The sequence below is a fragment of the Grampus griseus genome (assembly GCF_964374135.1).
Source record: "Grampus griseus genome assembly, chromosome: 15".
In the NCBI taxonomy this organism is placed as follows: Eukaryota; Metazoa; Chordata; class Mammalia; order Artiodactyla; family Delphinidae; genus Grampus; species Grampus griseus.
The window spans coordinates 81,412,322-81,430,989 of NC_139009.1; the positions used below are offsets into that span (position 1 = coordinate 81,412,322).

Consider the following 18,668-nt stretch of genomic DNA (forward strand, 5'->3'; position numbering starts at 1 on the left):
AGTTTCTCCTCTTTGTGGCACTTCCATGACATATATGTTGATGTTCCCTATTTCTCTGAAGCTGTTTTTTTTTTCTTTTTCCTGTTCTTCTGACTGCATTATCTATATTGATTAATCCCCACATTGGCTTTCTACTGCAAAGCTACTGTTGAGTCCCTCTAATGAATCTTTCATTGCAGTTATTATACTTTTTAAGTCCAGAGATCTCCATTTGGTTCTTTAAAAATAATTTCTATCTCCATTAATATTCTTTGAAGGAATATTATACCTTCCTTTACCTTCAGCATGGTTTTAGTATGTGTATGTGTGTATGTATGTATATATATATTGAGATGCTTTGAGGTTTTTGTCTGCTTCCAATACCTGGACCCACTCAAAGGCAATTTTTTTTAAAATTTTTTTTTATTGCTTTTCTCCCCACCATGTATGAGTCACACTTTCCTGTTTATTTGTAGATCTTATTTTTTTGGTTCAAAACTGGACATTTTACATAATACAGCAGTTCTGGAGACTCATACTCCCTTATCCAGGGCTTGTTTGCTTATATGGTTAGTGACTTAGCTGGACCATTTTGGCTAAGTCCACTTACCCTGAATTGTATGGCCTCTGATGTTGCAGTACGTCGCCTGGGCATAGGCAGTGTCGCTGACACCTCCCCTCAACCCCAAGGACAGTAGTTTTAGCAAGGCTCTCTTGCTGTTTCTTTCCCTGCCGTCCCTGCAAGAGTTCTAGTTGGTCTGTCTCCACTGTTATCACGCTGTGCTGTTAACATCCACTAATTGCTGGTGGACCTCTCTATTATTTGACAATGTCCTGGGACATAAATTGCCACACAGTTCAAACTAATTGAATTTAGGTTTTTGTAGTTGTTGAGGTTTGTTCCAACTGTAGGGCTACTCTGAACTTCCACTTTCATTCTCTGTTGAAATTCTCACTGGCCTTCCTTTCTGCTTGTTTTGCTAACCTGGAGATCCCAGGCTCCTCTTACTTCACCCCCAACCCCACCTGAAATCTTTGTCTGCAGCAGCATCCTTATGCTTCAACTTTTCTCTGTTCTAAATAAAGTCAGTCCCTTTAGGGAATGCTATGGAAGCTGTTTTTACAGCCTGCTTCTCCCACTGGGCAGAACCTCTGTGCTACTCCCCCAGCACTGGGGATGGGGAGAGTAGCTGGCTTTGCTAGTAGTCTGTAAGTAAAGCAGTGGGTGGTAGCCCCTGATCTTCTCTGCTTGCCTCTCCTTCCACGGAACCTCCACCCTAATCACTATTGCTCTAGTTTATGAGTACACCAGGGCAACAGTGATTAGAAAACAGTATTCCTGGGATAGATATTCTGTGCTACAAGTGGGGACTGGGTGGAGGAAGGCAGGCTCAGACCTCTTTGCTACTGCTGCTTGCAACAGAGCTTCTGCAACACAGACCTTGGGGGAATGAGAGATGCTAGCAGTCTGCTCCTCCTAGGGATAAACTGTAGGCCAAGACTGGGAGATGAGGGGAGGAAGGGTGCAGGCTCATGGTTCAAATACCACAGAGACTCACTATTCTTACCAGGATTGAGTATTTTCTTGGATAAATGTTTCTGTTTGCTGTGTGCTCTTATGACAATTTCCAGAGACTTTAATTTCTAAAAAAATATTTGCCAGTTATGATTGTTTCACCGAGGGGTCTGTACGTCTCCTCATGTTGCTATTTCGAAAGTGCTTCTTGATTTGTTTAATACATGTCTTAAAATATAAGCAATCAAGACCCTTTAAATAAGGCAGTATGTTCACAACCTGAAAAAGCTTTCTGTTGCCATCAGTTGACTCAACAACACCATGCGGCATACAGAATAAATACAGTTCTTTAAGTTACCGATATTCCAGAAGTAAAGAGTGTTTCTAATCATTTACAAGTGCAGTCTGTTACACCAGTAAATGTTACTTGACCTCTTTATAAAGTAAATAATGCTAGGTAAGAATTAGTCCTGGAATAGTGTGCTGAATTTCTGTTTCCAATCCAGTAGATTAAAAACACAATTGTGAATGGTATAAAAATGTAAGAATCATATTGTGATAAAACCAATCTCAAAAATAGAGAATCCAGACCCGACTCAGATAATTTTAGGACTCAGAAGTTTTCCTCAACTTAAACACGAGCTCCACACAGAAAATATCACAGATGTTTTTCAATGTGATGCAACTGCATAAAACTCTAGAATGTGACCATTAGGAGACGAATGTACTGAAATCAACAGAATTTAGAAAACACATCTAATTCTGAAGTCAGGAGACGATTTACAAAGAATTAATCATCATCAGAGTCAGAATCATATTTCTTGCCTCGAATAATTTTCTTTTCCAGTTTTGTGAAGTTTGTTCCAAATTTCTTTTGGCTCTGAAATGGTGGCTCCGTTAAATTTCCACTAAAAAGAAAGCAAATTTGAAAAACACTTATTCTGTATGATTTAGTACAGCTGGTATACTAAACTGCACAAAAATCTATCCTCACTGTAACACAAGGAATAGAGTAAAATTTTCTTTAAAATGTTGGTGTCAAGGAAGAGGTATATTATTTACACTGATAGTTAACAGTTTTAAACCTTACTATGTACTACTAAATGCTTTAGATCAGCGTTTTATTTTCTTGTCATTAATTACTGATTAACATTTCACGGGGTGCACCAACAAAATTTCTGACTGAAAAAGCATAGAAGGAAATCAGTTATTTTTATGTGTTTTGGGTATGCTGAATCTGTATTAGATTCTTTCCTAAGAATGACACAGGAAAACCATGCTCTATTTTTGATAGCCTGTTATGACTGGTTTGATTCTATTTAACATCTTTTAATGCTTAGATCTCTATAGACATCAACAAAACTCATGGAATTCATTATCATTAACCCAGAATTAGTATGGAACTCTTTTCATGACGCCTGAAAAATATTTCGAAAATATCTGGAAATATTCCTGGCAGCTAGATCTTGGTTCTGAAATATCATTTGCCACTGAAAGGAACCATGGCACCTCGGAGAAAAAGCTAGTTCCTATGGAGAGTGTAACACGAGGCCCCCTAAAAGACCTTACGTGCACCAGAAAGAAAGTGCTCAAAGAATTATGGGGATGTGTCAAAAGGACACAGAAGCCAGTATGAAAGGCTCTCACTGGCCAAATTTGAGGCAATCTGAGCTTCAAAGTAAATAACAGCAACAGACTATAACCCACTGAATAAAAGAATCCACAGCCCATTCTAATACAGATAAATGAAGAAGTTAATGTGGGGCCTGGAGAAGTTCTTCCTTAAATCACCAGTTGGCTTGGTGGACAACTGGTTAACCAGTGCACAGTCATCACCACCAGCAATGAGACAAACCATCATATATCTCCTGATATGGTACACTGAGAAGAAAGAATACAACATCACTTCCATAATACACCTGTGGAAAACACGCAGAATCTGAATCTAACTTTGAAACAAACTGGGAAATGCTCTATAAAATAACTAGCTTGTACTCTTCCAAAATGTTAAAGTATTGAAAAACAAAGGAGGGGAACAAGTTGCTACAGGTTAATGGAAACTAAAAATACATAGTAAGTACACAGAACCCATTTTTCCAGTATGGAGGACATTATTGGGACAATGGTGGAATTTGAATAAGGTCTGTAAACTGTATTTTGTGTTTTAATAAATTGTACTGTGGTTATATAAGAATGTTCCTGTTCTTAGGAAATGCACACAGAAACATTTAGGAGTAAAGAGACAATATATCTACAACGTCCAATCAAATGGCTCTGAAAAAAAGTTTATATATATCTAGAAAGAGAACGATAAAGCAAAGATAAAATGTTGAAAATTGAGGGACACGGGTCAATGATATACAAGAATTCAAGAATTCTTTGTACTAGTTTCCAACTTATTTAAAGTTTGAAATCACTTCAAAATAATTCTATTTAATATTAACATTTTACTTAATATTAAGAAAATAAAACCTAAAACTCCAAAATCAATCACTACAATGTAGGAATGATTTATGCATGTGGAGGAGAGATTTAGAGATAAAGGAGGAAGGGAAGTAAAAAGATGAGTGAGGTTTCTACTTATCAAAAGGCACTCTGACTGGAATAACTGGAAAATTTCACCTGTTATTTTTGCAAATCAAAAACAGGCCCAAAAGATAGGACGATATGCTCCGATTTGTGGAATTAGATAAATTACTTGTCTAGAGAAGTGGACAAAGAGATAAGCGGAAAATGGAAGTTGGATTTTATCAACAGATGGTTTTCTGAGACTGTTTCCCAGAGTAAGTAATTTAAGCTAAGCATAGAGATGAGATTTTATACGTTTTATCAGATTCTACAAGTGATACAGGAATATCTACTTTCAAACATTAGATTTTTCATGTAAGTCATTATCAATTTGATTAAACTCGTTTAAATCAGGAAGGAGTCAATTCTTCTGGAGTGTCATTTGGGTTTCCAGATTAACAGAGAATTAGATTCCATAGGCTCTGTTAGTTTGAAAACTTTTATAGTTAGATGGACTCCAAGATCCAAGATCAATTTTATTTATAACTCTGATTTTGCTGTAAGATCGTGCTAATGTACACTTTAAGAAATATGCTTTTCCTTTGTGAAAATTTTTCTACATCTCAGCTTAAAGATCTTAGTTCCATAAAATAAATGTTAACATAAAAAAATTCTCTAAAAAATCAACTGGGTATGTGAATTAATACAAATTGATAGTTTACTAAAAGTTACCTGTAATTGAGAATATCAGAACAACCCAGCCTCCATTCTAAAGTTTCTGTGGTGAAGTCATCTGTATTTCCTAGGTCAGAAAATCCAACAACAAAATCTTGTGTTTTCCCATCTTTCACCAGTGCTAGCGTGGGAATGACTTTGATATGCAGTCTCTCACAAAGGAAAGGTGCTTTTTCCACATTCAGCTTCAAAAATTTGGTCTCAAGATGTTTCTTGGACAGTATCACCAAATGTCTGTCTAGTATTTTACACCTATAAGTGACAACACATAGAAAATCAAAAGCTAAAAACAACAGATTTCTTTTTCAAAATAAATATTAAGGCACACCTAAGCTTTTAGTTTTTCTGAATCTCATAATCTGGCAGCCAACCTATGCTTCGATCAGATAACCTCATTTCCATTTCACAGGTTAGGTACCTCTTTTTCTACCTCTCATGATATCATATTCTAGAAAGTCAGATCTCCCTTAATGATACTTATAAAAAACGAAGTATTCAACTTATGCCTTAAGTGGTTCACAAAGCTGTCATGTTCATGGTTAAGAATAAAAAAATTGTCATTTCCCTTATGCATGTTTCCTGGCATCTCATAGGTGACAAATCTGAACTTGACAGAACTGGGAAGACAGTTCTCAGAATTAGAAGGGAACATGTGGGGCCACATTCGGAAGTCACTAAGAAAGACTGAATGGTGTCACTGAGAAGGAACCTTCCAACTGTGCAACTCTGTTAGTGAGCAGCGTATCAAGGTTAAAGGCTACAAATATGGTCATTACGGTATGAAAAATACCAGCAGTAACCTTCATTAAGCCACCTGAAGAGTGGAAAGCGATCTTTTCTTTAAATTATATTTTAAACCGGCCAACCCTCTAGTGTTTCTGAAAGACTACTGTAATAATCTTTTGAGCAGTAGTTCTTACCCAGAGGTGATTATTACAGTCAACTTTTAAAATATGCAAATGAATCAAAATTCTCTAGGAGTTGAGCTGAGAAACATGCAAGTGATTCTCATGCCCAGCAAAGTTTGAGAACTACTGCTTTCGATGACTAAGACACCGAACGCTTCATAGCTGGTTTTACTAGTAGGCTTTTTGGGTACTTCTTGGTATAGTTTTTCCTGAGTTAGGTTTGGGTCCACGGAGTTTCTTATAACCTTGATGCATCATCGCCTGAGTGATTCTTTTTATATATCACCCATGTACTGCAGCAATGGGATTTCAGTGAAAAATGGTGGGGGAATAAGCTGTTTTTGAATGAAGTTCCAAACAAGTGACAAATCATTTTGAGAAATACGTTCTTGAAGATTTGTACAAAAATCAACTCCATTGTTTTATTGGAGTAATACGGAATCTATTTTAAATAGGTCTGTGTCCCACTTGTCAATTAATCCATTTTTTAAAAATCCAGAAGTAGTAGTTATGGTGTAGTTAAAACAGCATTAGGCTTAAAACCTGGGTTCAAATCCTCTTTTATTATTTAGGAGCTGAGTGACATTAGGTAGGTCACTTAATCTCTCCAAGTCTTAGTGTCCACGCATGAAGCACAGGAATTATACGTGCTTACCTCCAACGGTGATTGTGAATGCTCCAGGATTTTATAGAACACGAAGTATCTAGTGTACTATGTGCTAGAAACTTTGATATCTACCTATCTATATCTCTATCACCTCATTTCAATCTTGACTTTTCAGTTCTGTTTTAAGGTAAGTACTGCTGGTGCTGCACTGTTTATAAATCCATCAAGTATACTTACTGAGTACCTACTACGTGTAGTCAGTGCTGCTCTACGGCTAGGAACCCAGAGCACAGTGGGCCACACGACACAAAGGCAAACCCTCTGCCTTCACAAAACTAACAATCTAGTGGGCAGAGACATCTAATAAATAAGTGGACAAATAATATCAATCTTCTATTTACCTTCCTAATCCCTTTCCCACTTTCCCTTATAGGAGATTTCATCATCTCAGTTATTTTCTTTCATCTTTATTTTCTTAGTCAATAAATCCCAGGCAATCAGTCCCTGAAAGGTGTTAACTAATAGCCACGTTGTTGGGTGATGAGGTAAAGACAAGGGCCAGGCAGGCTTTGGAAATGCGAGAAGAGGGCAGGGCTGGGATCCCAGGGAGTAACAGAGACTCTGCATTGGAGTGCGTGTCTAAGGGGGGCAGGAGCTACTTGGCATCAGTGAATTGCTTTCATACAATTCTAGGTCTGTTATCAAGTTATCTGATACTTAAAAAAAAATTCTAAAATCTGATTAGTTGCCAACATTTAAAAGTTTTTTTTGCCAACACTTAACTGTTGGCAAGTATTCAAATTTGGGGGCTAAAAAAAAAAAGGCTTGAGTCCTCTGGTTTAAGATGTAACCTCTTCTGGGGCTATTTTCACTTTGAGGGATCTGCCTCCAAAGAGAGGTTGGCAGACCTGGGTTCGTCTAATAGAAATCACTTTATTGTCCTTCCAGCCATGCCTGGTGCCACAACTCTGCTTCAGGTGAAAGGCTTGGTCAAGCCACAGTCTCCTGGTGAATTGCAAGTTGAGAAGTGACTGAATTCAAAGCTGGTGTTCAGGTGTTGGCCTCATTTCCAACACTGTGGCTGTATCATAATAGTAGGGACAAAAGTAGAATTCTTTTGGCATTGATAAAAAAAGTTAAAGTGTTCATTTCTAAGATGTTTTAAAAATTAGCTAGTGAAAATATAGTTCAGGAAATAGCCATTTCTATGGAAATATTGATCTTCTATAGTTTGTACTTTTGTATGACACTGGTTTTTAAGTTAATCTTTAATGATTGCTTAACTTTAATATAATTCTCGTACAAAGAGACAACTTAGGAATTACTTCCTTTTATATTTTTCTTAATTTCTCTATTAAGTCAGTGTATCTCTATTTAACAATCTCATCATGTTCAAGAACAGTCACTGAGGGAAACAAATTACCTCAACGTGGAGTCTCTGTAGAAATGGCAAACCACTTTTTTACTCTCCTTGACTTCTTGAAAAAAGTCTCTCTCACTAGGGATTTCTCTGTATTCCCCATGTCCTTTTGAAAGCCATTCCTGATTTGGAGAAAAGGGAAAATATCACACATTTGAAATACCTCTTTCAATATCACTTTATATTTTATGTCCAAATCACTATAATGTTTTGTAATCAAGCTGACTTTATCTTAGAGAGAAACGAATTCCTTTCGGTGATGTACTTTCCTATGTTGCTAGTGTCAATGCAAATACAGTCTGTGGGCCGTGACTATCTCCACAGCATGGCTCATATTTAAGATGATTATCTGTCTTGGTAACTTAAAACATACGTTTTCTTAGAACTTCGAAAGTAAAAATTTAGACTACAAAGAGACTTAGAATGTAACCATCTACTTAATTTCTTTGCACTGAAACTATTAAAGTCAGAAGCATTTGATCTAAGTTACTACATAGCTTTAAAAAATAATGCTTGTGAGATAAAGCCAATCCGTCTTTGGGGAGGGGGCGGGTACTGCAGCTCTGAAGCTCGGGAGCCCTGTTTGCTTTTGATGACTAACTCAGAGACAGCAAACCTCTTCTGTACTGGCCACCAATGGGTAGTGTCCTGGGAAGAAAAAGGTGTTTGTCTTCACGTGGTGTCCAGAAACAAAGATCCCGCAAGTCACCTAATCCAACTCCCCAAATCAACAAATCAACCCTTATCATCCATGTCGGATAGACATTTCAGCTTCTTGAACCTTTCCTGTGGCAGGAAGCTGGTCCCCTCAACTGGAAGCTTGTTTCCTTTCTCAGGAGCTGGTTTTAATAAAAGGGAGGACTGGACTTGCAGGCAGAGCATGGGCTTGAATCACTGCCCTTTCTGAGTCTCACTTTCCTCATTTGTAATGTGGAGATCATAAAGCAACTATCTCATTGAGTTACTGTGAATGGACAACGTGACAATAACTACAACAGTGTCTGGCAAGTGTGCTTAAAAAGCATTTGTATATGTACTCTCTGTTCTTAGAAAAGTCTTCTCACACGGAATCACAGTATATCCAGAACAGTGGGCTATGGAGCCCAGCTTGGACCTCAGATGAGAAAGAGAAATTCTAATCTCCTTCACGTCAGCCCTTCAAATATCCTACATCGCCTATGTCCTCCCTGATTCACATTGAGCATTTCCATTTGCTTTTGACTTTCTCCTATGAAATGACTTCTAGACTTTTTCATCTTCTGGCTGTCCTCCTCTGAACAGTCTTCCAGAAGTGGTCCAACTAGAAAGGGGCAGGAGTGCCATCCCTGGACTTACACTAACAAGGCCGAGACTGCGTCACCAGTTTTGGTATCTATACATTTCATGTTGGCTTACACTGAGCTGAGACCTACCGGAGGCCCTGATATTTTTCTCCTTATTTCTTTGGTAAAGCTTCCATAAAGAGTTTATAAACTGTCAAATACACTCCTTAATGATGCATTTGCTTTGAGCACAGCTAAGTTATGACAGGCTTTCTCATAACTCCACCTGAAAGGGAACCCACTGACCCCTATTCCTCCCAGGGTTCTTCCTCATCCACTCTCTCCTCAACCACACAAATCTGAACTCAGAAGATTATCCTGGGCGCGTGTTTCCTGTACTTCACTGTGGATTAATACACTGGTCAGGCTAATTCTGAATGTGTCTTTAAAACAAATCTTTCTTCTGGGCAAATTTTTAATGGCATTAGGTACTTTGAGGTCAAACCACCCTAAGAACTACAAGTGACTACTGCAGCACGGGTATATGTAAGTTGTTAGAAGCATACTGTTAGAGCAATTTCAGAAAGCAGGGCAGAGAGGTTACTTGTTTCTGCTGCTGAGCTCTCCTCAGTGCCTTGAGTCTCTTTTCTTTGAGGTGTTCCAACTCATCCTCATCCATCTGATCCAGTTTCTGAATTTCCGAATCCAAATGTTCTTCCACTTGCTTGGTTGTCTGAAGCAACTGATTCTCTAGGACTTTTGAAAACATTTCAACAGATGCATTCGCTTCCATTCTTCTAAATGGTACAGTTCAGCCTTGATGCTGGGGAGAAGGTTTACAAAGTTAGAGAAAAAAAATAAGACAGGGGCTTCCCTGGTGGCGCAGTGGTTGAGAGTCCACCTGCCGATGAAGGGGACGCGGGTTCATGCCCCGGTCCGGGAGGATCCCACGTGCCGCGGAGCGGCTGCGCCCGTGAGCCACGGCCGCTGAGCCTGCGCGTCCGGAGCCTATGCTCCGCAACGGGAGAGGCCACAACAGTGAGAGGCCCGCGTACCACAAAAAAAAAAAAAAAAATACGACAGTTTTCTCTTAGTTTCAAAAATGCTAGCAAGTATATAATTTGTAGTCCACAAAGTGTTCTGCTGACAACCAAGCACGTCATGTTAAGAATTTTTATTTAAATGTTTTAAAATTTAATTTTCAATGGATTATAGTTACACTCCTCAAAAACGATTTAGACCAAAGTTTAGGTGCTTTTGATTTAGTTTGTGTTTTACTACCCTAAAGCAAAGACAAATCTTTAAGACCATCGCCAGACCAGAAAGGAATGACGAAATTAAACCTAGTGCTGTATACTGACAGTGTTCTTTACCAAAGGAAAAGGGAAGAAAAGCAGAAATGACTGTGAACAAGATAAAGTTTAACTGCAGTGAGGTTTTACACACATACACGCCAAACTTTGCTTCAACATAGAGCAGAGTTGAGCAAAAGACATATTTTTCATCTCTGCCTAAATGATTTTCGTTTAGCTCCGAAGAGAGCTCATTACAACTTATGTAAAGAACTCTGCCTGATGTTCCCTAAGCTTTAGTTTCCATTCCTGTTCTCCCATTACCTAATAAAGTCTATGAGGCCACAAAGATTGATACTGGTATTGATTCACTGACACTCAGTGTTCTTAACTTTGAGGTCAAACAATATAACACTACAAATATTAAAAAGAATATTGATTTTTCCATCAAACCTCTATGTAAGATAAGAGTTTAAAAATAGAATCTAGGGACTTCCCTTGTGGTCCAGTGGTAAAGAAACCAACTCCCAATGCAGGGGACGTGGGTTCGATCCCTGGTCGAGGAACTAAGATCCCACATGCCGTGGGGCAACTAAGCCCTCGAGTCGCAACTACTGAGCCTACATGCCTCAACTAGACAGCCTGTGTGCCACACACTACAAAGCCCACATGCTCTGGAGCCTGAGCACCACAACTAGAGAGAAGCCTGTGCTGCAGTGAAGAGCCTGCATGCCACAACGAAAGATCCCGCATGTCGCAACTACTAAGACCTAACACAGCCATAAATAAATAAATGAATATTAAAAAAATCTAATTCAGATTAGAAAGGAAGATCTCTCTCAATTACATATTTATTTTATATTGGCATATAGTGATTTATAATGTTAATTTCAGGTGTACAGCAAAGTTATTCATCTATACATATACACGTATCCTTTTTCAAATTCTTTTCCCATTTAAGTTACTACGAATATTGAATAGAGTTCCCTGTGCTATACAGTAGGTCCCTGTTATCTATTTCAATTACATATTTTAGAAGAAATGTATTATTGTTGCTGGTAGAAAATCAAATGTTTTATGGGTAGCCCTGAATTTCAATTTATAATTTGCCTATCAAAGCAGGAGGCTGTTGCATCTCAATTAGTTATGTGATACATTTGCAACCACTACTGAAGCACTTTCAAAAATCTGAATAAACTTGTGAGCTTATTCACCCAGCTTCAGACACGCAGCCTGGCCCACCAGACCCTCTATAAATGTCGAAGTGAAGAGAAATAGTCTTCTTGCAAACTTCGCTTCTGATTCCATTTTTCTACACATGAAAAGAAGCTTTTGAAAAGCATACTGGGGACTTCCCTGGTGGCGCAGTGGTTAAGAATCCACCTGCCAATGCAGGGGACATGGATTGGATCCCTGGTCCGGGAGGATCCCACATGCCTCGAAGCAACTAAGCCCGTGCGCCACAACTACTGAGCCTGCGCTCTGGAGCCCACGTGCTACAACTACTGAAGCCTGCGTGCCTAGAGCCCGTGCTCCGCAACAAGAAGCCACCGCAGTGAGAAGCCCATGCCCCGCAACGAAGAGTAGCCCCCGCTCGCCGAGACTAGAGAAACTCTGCATGCAGCAACGAAGATCAAACGCAGCCAAAAATAAATAAATTAAAAAACATACTCGATTTCACCTTGTATTCCTGGAGCTAGCAGTGCTGAGAACACTGCAGATGCACAAAAAATGTTTGTCAACTGTTGAAGGAACGTGCGTAACTTTTGTTCAAATTATCGTTAAGTTTCAAAAGTATTTCCGGTTAGAAAAAAAACAATGTAACTTCCTCATAAACGCTATAAAATTTTAAAGGAGCCGTATTTCAAATGTAGCAAATGAATTTCACACTCTCTACCTCCCGAAAAAAACGTAAGGCTGTGACTCAGGACTGGGGCCAGACGAGGCAAAAACTCGACATTAAACATTGACTTGCATGTCACATCCTGTTCTTTACCGGGGGCGTAGCGGTTGCTTATCCCTAGAGGTTTATAGGCTGAGCTCAGAATTCAAGTCTTGGATAACTGGGAGAAGAAACGATTAACAAGGGCTGCTCTGCGGGCAGGTGGTGCTGGTCACCGCATTCAGAAAGGGGGAAAGGAGATGGTGCAGGTATCCTGGGAACTTCATTCCCCAAACAAGCTTCTTTTTTTCATTTCAACTGAATGGTGAGCAGGGACTTGTCCTCAAATTACCTAACCATTTCCTTGATCCCCCGGCATGCACCCGCCAAAACAACCAGGGGCCTCACCCTTAACTGCACGCCAGCCGCTTCCCAAAAGTACCCTCGCCACTCCCTGCGCCCCCGGAGACAGATGAGGGCAGAGTTGAGGTGGTCCCGGCTTCAACGCCTCCCGGGGCGCATGCGCCAAAGCTTCCTCCGCGGCGCGGACACCCTCGCCCGAGCCGCGCCCCTCCCCCGCCCAGGCAGGAGGCTGAGCAGTCCATTAGCACCGAGATGCATGGCCGGCTTTTTCACACCACTCTCTGCCTCACCTGAGCTCTCGGTGATACCTGAGAAGTGAGGAACCAGCTTCTCCAGAAGAGCAATCCACTCCGGCTTCAGCCTCGTAGCAGCTTCGGGGGACTGGGGAGCGGCCGTCACTTCTGCCTCCTCATTGGCCGCGGCTCTCACGCGATACAATCTGCGACGCCCCAGGAAGTGGAGGGGGGGAAGGGAGGGGACGTGCGTGCGGTGAGCGCTTCTGCGCGTGCGCTCCCCCCACCCTTCCCCGCCCCACCGCCCGGAACCGAGGTGGCCCAACCTCTCCCTCCCTCCGTGTAAACAGCCCAGAGAGCAAGGAAGCGATGTATGCTGGAGTTTGTAGTTTCTTAGTGCCCAGCCTGGAGTTGACGTTCTTAGGCTCTGACATAATGTTACATCAGAAATGAAATAGCTACTGTCTTCCTCAGGAGTGACACTCCAATTTCGTTTCCATTCTGTTTATTGAACGTTTCCCCTTTTAAAAAAAAAGTTGAAATATAACTTATACGCCATAGTTTTTACATAGTTAACACTCGTAGTGTCATCGTCCAGATCCGGATATAGAACACTTTCACAACCCTAATAGGTTCCCTCGCGACTTCCCTGACACACAATTTTAGAACTTGCTCTCGCTTTGAATGTAAAGGTTATGATCTATTTTTCAGAATTAATGGGTGTGTCCTTGTTTTATGATTTCTGGTTTGTTTGGTTTATTTATTTTTTTGGTAAGTCATGGACTCATGTTGTGCTGGATTTCTCTATCTCCCTTGGGAACACATGGACAGCTCACCAGGGGTTCATTGTGGTTCTTTACTGAACTTCACGCATCTGAGAGTACAAAGGGACCGAGGTTAAAGGTGGAAGGGAAACCGAAAGTCCACTCCTGAACTGAGATCCGATTCCCCAAGTCTGCGTTCCCCACAGGGAGAAGGCTGACGGTGGAATTTTCAGCCTCATTGTCCATCTCCGGGTTCTAGAATCTGGAAACCGCACGGGCGTCGGTGCACGGCTGACGCTTGCGGAAAGGGGGCGCTCGGGCTCCTGCCTGGCGGGCGGGTCAACTGGAGACGCTCTACCCGAGGCGCAGCTCTCAATGAGCCGCGCCCTGCGTCCACACGCCGAGGCGGTGGGGCGATGCGCTTGCGCACTCGGAGCTCACACCATATGTGCCCTGTCCCAGTGCGCGGGTCTGTGGAGAGCCGGGTGCGAGAGGCGGCACCGCGGTGGGGGACGGAGCCGAGCGGAGACCGAAGTCGGCCGGGGGACACTGGGTCTGTGAGAGACCGAATAGAGGGGCTGGGGCTACGAGCGCCGCTGACACACGATGGGAAAGAAGCAGAAAAACAAGAGCGAAGACAGGTAGCCGGTGTCGGGGTTTCAACGGCGGCGGCCGGCGCGGCTGAGGGGAGCGCGCGGGTCCCGTGGGCGCGCGGCGGACCGGGGTCGAGGCTCGAGAGCGGCCCCGCGGGGCACCGTCCGGGGCCCACAGTGGGTGGCGCGGGCCCGAGACCCCAGTACCGGGCGGGCGCGGAGGGCCTCAGCGGCGGGCGGGTTCCCAGCCGAGACTCCGTCCCTTTGCTGCCCCTCGCCCGGCCCGGGAGAAGGGGTGTCCGGCCTGAGGAGCGGGGCAGTCGTTTGGGGTTCGAGGCCCCGCGGGGCAGGGCTCGCGGCCCCGCGGGGCCGGCTCAGCCAGCGTGGCTCGGAGGTTGGGAGTTGTTTTCGTGGCGCTACTCTTGCTGGGGGTCAGGAAGAGTTCTTTTTATGTCTTTGTATCTATGAATTCTTGGCGAGAGAGGGAGTTGGGATCCGCTCTGTCTCCAGCCAGGTGTTCCCACTCTCTGAGCCGCTCAGGTGCTTGGAGTTACCGGGAGGAGCGTAGCAGCAAGCTCCCTTTAACTTCATTTAATTTGGGTACAGCTTTCAATTACTTAAGGGCTGATTGTCCAGACTCCATGCTTTTCGCGTTCCTTCTTCCGGCCTTTTGGTCATTTCTTTGCTCTCTAGCACCTCCCCTAAGAAAGGAGGAGGAGATGAAACAAACCAACCAGGGTCGGTCTTTTCTAAACCATTTAAAAGACTTCTGAGGCGAGGGAGCGTAAGGGTGTATGTAGAGTTGCGTACCCCGAGATTATTGGAACATTTCTGGGTGTCATATTCGGTTGAGTTCTTTACCCCTTTTCATTGAAAGGGTTTTACTTCCTGGGAGTGAACATTTGTTACTTTTCACCCTTCTGTACTACTCACCAAACTTAGTTCAAATACTGGGGATAGTAAGAGAAATTCAAAAGACAAAAACAACCTGTGATAGTTCATTTTGACTCAAAACGGATATGTGGTCTTGAAGTTAAAATCAGATTACCAGTTGTGAGTTGGAATCCTGGGTTGTGTCCTCACTGGCCTTCACCTATCTGATGAATGGCGTTAAAAAGACACCAAGGTGAGTCTTGTATTTCAGTTACAGGTCTATTGGAGGAAGTTAATTGGTTTCAAGAATAGAACTTATTGTTAATCAAAGCAGATAAATAAGAAGAAAGAAGCAGAATTCTGGGGTGATTTAGTGGGAGAGAAATTTCTATGCTTTTGACAGGATGTTTTGGTGCCTAGGATACTTTTTTTCTTCGACCTTATACAAGAAATAGAGATGAGTGTAATAAAGCTTCCTGTACCAGTTACCCAGCTTCGACCATTGTTGTCACATGACTGGCCCTGTTTCATCTCTGCTGGATATGGTAAAGAACTCTCAAAATCCTTTCATGTGTAAATCTTTCAGGTGTATCTGAAAGATAAATACTTGAGGGAAAAAAACAACCACAGGAACACAACATAAGACACAATCACAATGTCATCATTAAGCCTAAGGAATACTAGCAGTGATTTCTTAAATATTATCAATTGTCTAGTCAGTTTTCTGTTTTCACTGATTCTAATTAAAATTATGTTTTGTGGGTTTTTTTTTCATTTTGTGTTTTACAATTGGTTTGTTTGGATCAGAATTACAGAAGTTTGTTCTTTAGATTAAAAAATATTTATGTATATGTTATTTTAGCTACAGTTTTTCAAGCTCGTTCACATTGGACAAAAGCTATTCAGAGGAGAGATTTATTTTTGTGTGTGTATTTTTATAGAAAAGTGAAAGTCTTTTCCTAATTCATAAAGGTTTTCCTGGATGACATAAAGTTTAAATTGCAAACACTAGAGCCTGTTAAATGATTGGTTTGTTAGTATAGAAGGAATGCTACTGGGTTTTTTTCCTTTCCGACTAAATCTGCAGTGTTTACTTTTTGTCTCGTATTGAAGGAAAAATGGTGGCAGTGTAATGGAAAAACACACTTTCTCATAAGCCAGTATCAAATTTTTTTGTTTGCTTTTTAATGCTTCGTGGACTCCTCCCACCTCTCCTTCCCTTCTGAGCTGTCCTAAGCCAGACATGTTTCTGCTCAGGAAGAACTGGGTGAGAAATGAGCACCTGCTTATTAGCTATCAAGTTAAGGCCTTGAGCCACTTTTCAGTTCTTGGAAAAAACATAAAATACTTGAGTGTTTTAATCCTTATATTGTTATTTAAAATTTTTAGCCACTCTGCGTTTATTTAAATTTAGATTTTACTATCTAATCTGAGTAATTTTATTTGGATTACATATGTTTTATCAGTGACTGATCTTTGTTTAAACATTGAGTTCTAGAATCTTGTTTCAGCTTGTGAAATTCTGAGAATGAGATTTTGATAGGTGTTCAGTTTTCCTGCCTTTTTCAGTTGACTGGGGTAGGGTTCAATATTCACAGATCATATAGACAAAATATAAGGCCAATATTTTCATTTCTTCCTATAACCTTCCCAGTAATCAGCTTACATAATGGGACCATATCTTATGGGATCTTGTGTGTTGTAGCAATGTCTTACCATTTCCATTTATATAACACGATGAATGTTCTCTTATTGATGTGTGCAGAGAAAAAATGATCCTGATTATCTAGTTTTTCACAATTAGCCTCCAATTCTTCATTCTGATCCTTTTTTTTAATCCCCCAAGTGTGGTAGTTATATTTTTCAGGTTGTAAGGAATGTGGTATATTACCTTAATAAATGGGATTAATACATCTATACCCCCTCACAAAGGATATAGAGGGAAGGAAGATCATTATTTCACCTATCTCACAGTCAGACATGAAGGTGGGGATGTCATTCAGGAATTAGGAGGTCTTTCAGGATTGAGTACAGGTATCTTCAGCTATGATTCTCTATGCTGGTGGTGAGTTAGTATAGTAGCTCTTTGTTTTTAACTACACATAATGCTCCTATTATTCTTGGCAAAATTCCTCCTTTTGGGGGAGTTCTGGCTATCTCTGAGACAGCTGCCTACGTTTTAGATTTTTGTCCTGGTGTCAGATATTCATCGTAGCCAGGTATGATCAGGGTATCGGGTCCCTCTTCTGGGATAGAAAGCATGGTGATCTGCTTAAGGAACCTGTCCAGAGGAGCTGTGAGCATAGCAGGTACTCTAAAGCATCCCAGAGAGGAAGTAGTCCAAGTGGCAAACAGTTCAAATAGTCTAGTTCAACAAAGGAATTTATTTCTCATTTGAATATATTTGAATTAATAATAAACTATCTGCATACATTAGATCAAAAAAGAAAAAAAGATGTATAATCTGAGAGTTCTCTTGGTTTACCTTGTTCCTAGATTGATACTTTAGGTAATCAATATGTGGAAGGACGGGAAGAAGTCGTAGTTTGCCATAAATGAATAAGAAAGCAGATGATAAACTTGTTAGCTTGTTAGCTTATAGAAACCTCTTCTGCCTTCTCTACTGGTGATCTCTGGGGAGCTGATGTAGCTACTTTTTTTTTTTTTTTTTGCAGTACGCGGGCCTCTCACTGTTGTGGCCTCTCCTGCTGCGGACGCGCAGGCTCAGCGGCCATGGCTCACGGGCCCAGCCGCTCTGCGGCATGTGGGATTTTCCCGGACTGGGGCACGAACACGTGTCCCCTGCATCAGCAGGCGGACTCTCAACCACTGCGCCACCAGGGGATCCCAATGTAGCTACTTTTGATGTTACTTGCCCACTAGTTGTGCTTTACTTAGCCTTCTAAGTTTATTCCAATCTGGCAGTTGATCTATACGTTGGGCAAAGCATTGTTTATCTGAGGAACTGAGTGTCTGCTTAGGTTAGAAAAGCAGTTCTCAAACTTTTTGGTCCTAGGACCCCCTTACTCTCCTAAATTACTAAGGAACCCAAAAGGCTTTTGTTTATGTGGGTTAGGTCAATCAGTACTTACCATATTACAAATTAAAACTGAAAAGTCCTTTAAATATATTGATTTAAAAGTAAAAATAACATCACATTAACATAAATAACACTGTTAAATAATCATTTTCAAAAATTTATGAAGAGAGTGGTGGTAAACATTTTGTAAACGTTTACTATCTGGCTTAGTAGAAGATAGCTTGATTCTTGTCTGCTTGTGATTCGACCTGTAGCAATATCACACATCGTGTGGCCTCTAGAAAACACCACTGTACAGTTATGAGGAAATGAGAATGAAAAAAAGGCTAATAGCCTCGTAGTACTATGTTGAAAATAGTTTTGACCCCTTGAATTAGTTTAGACCCTCTGAATTGTGTTGGGGGGAACTACTCTGAGAACTGTTTATTTAGGAATTCCTAAACCAGATTTAGGCATTTGTGAGACATTTCCCAAGCCTTTTGACTTCCATTCATGTTTGTCCAACAGGTGCTTAGAATGTTTGAGAAGCACTCAGAGGACAACTTAAGACATTTGTGGGTATGTTCATGCTCTTGATATTTTACCCACTTATGATTTTTAAATTTTTTTATGTAATAGGTGAGTTTATCAAGGTCTATTAAAAGTCTGTTGGGACTGATTTTAATTGGGAGTCCCATTAAGTTTTTAGATTAT

General features: G+C 41.1%; 2 protein-coding genes across 6 annotated transcripts in view; one reads left to right on the forward strand and one right to left on the reverse strand.

Annotated features, from left to right (window-relative positions):
• Positions 1-458: 458 nt before the first annotated feature.
• TXNDC9 (thioredoxin domain containing 9) lies at positions 459-12,887 on the reverse strand. Of its 3 annotated transcripts, none has more exons than XM_082672814.1 (5): positions 12,781-12,887; positions 9,540-9,758; positions 7,677-7,795; positions 4,736-4,990; positions 459-2,403 (listed from the first exon to the last, which is right to left on the reverse strand). In XM_082672814.1, the coding sequence occupies exons 2-5, from the start codon at positions 9,726-9,728 to the stop codon at positions 2,286-2,288; spliced, it is 681 nt and encodes a 226-aa protein (XP_082528940.1). In that variant the 5' UTR covers positions 9,729-9,758; positions 12,781-12,887; the 3' UTR covers positions 459-2,285. The 3 variants fall into 3 exon arrangements, with proteins under 3 accessions (XP_082528940.1, XP_082528939.1, XP_082528941.1); XM_082672813.1 differs by having other exon boundaries at positions 12,763-12,881; XM_082672815.1 differs by lacking the exon at positions 12,781-12,887 and adding an exon at positions 12,518-12,716.
• A 1,038-nt stretch (positions 12,888-13,925) lies between these two features.
• Positions 13,926-18,668, forward strand: part of EIF5B (eukaryotic translation initiation factor 5B) — a 67,676-nt gene continuing 62,933 nt past the window's right edge. For 2 of the 3 annotated variants that reach the window (XM_082672811.1, XM_082672812.1), the window contains exon 1: positions 13,926-14,110. In XM_082672811.1, coding sequence (XP_082528937.1) covers positions 14,076-14,110 — 35 coding nt within the window. In that variant the 5' untranslated portion in view covers positions 13,926-14,075. Of the gene's footprint in view, positions 14,114-18,668 lie in introns of all 3 variants that reach the window. The other variant, XM_082672810.1, reaches the window with a different exon arrangement.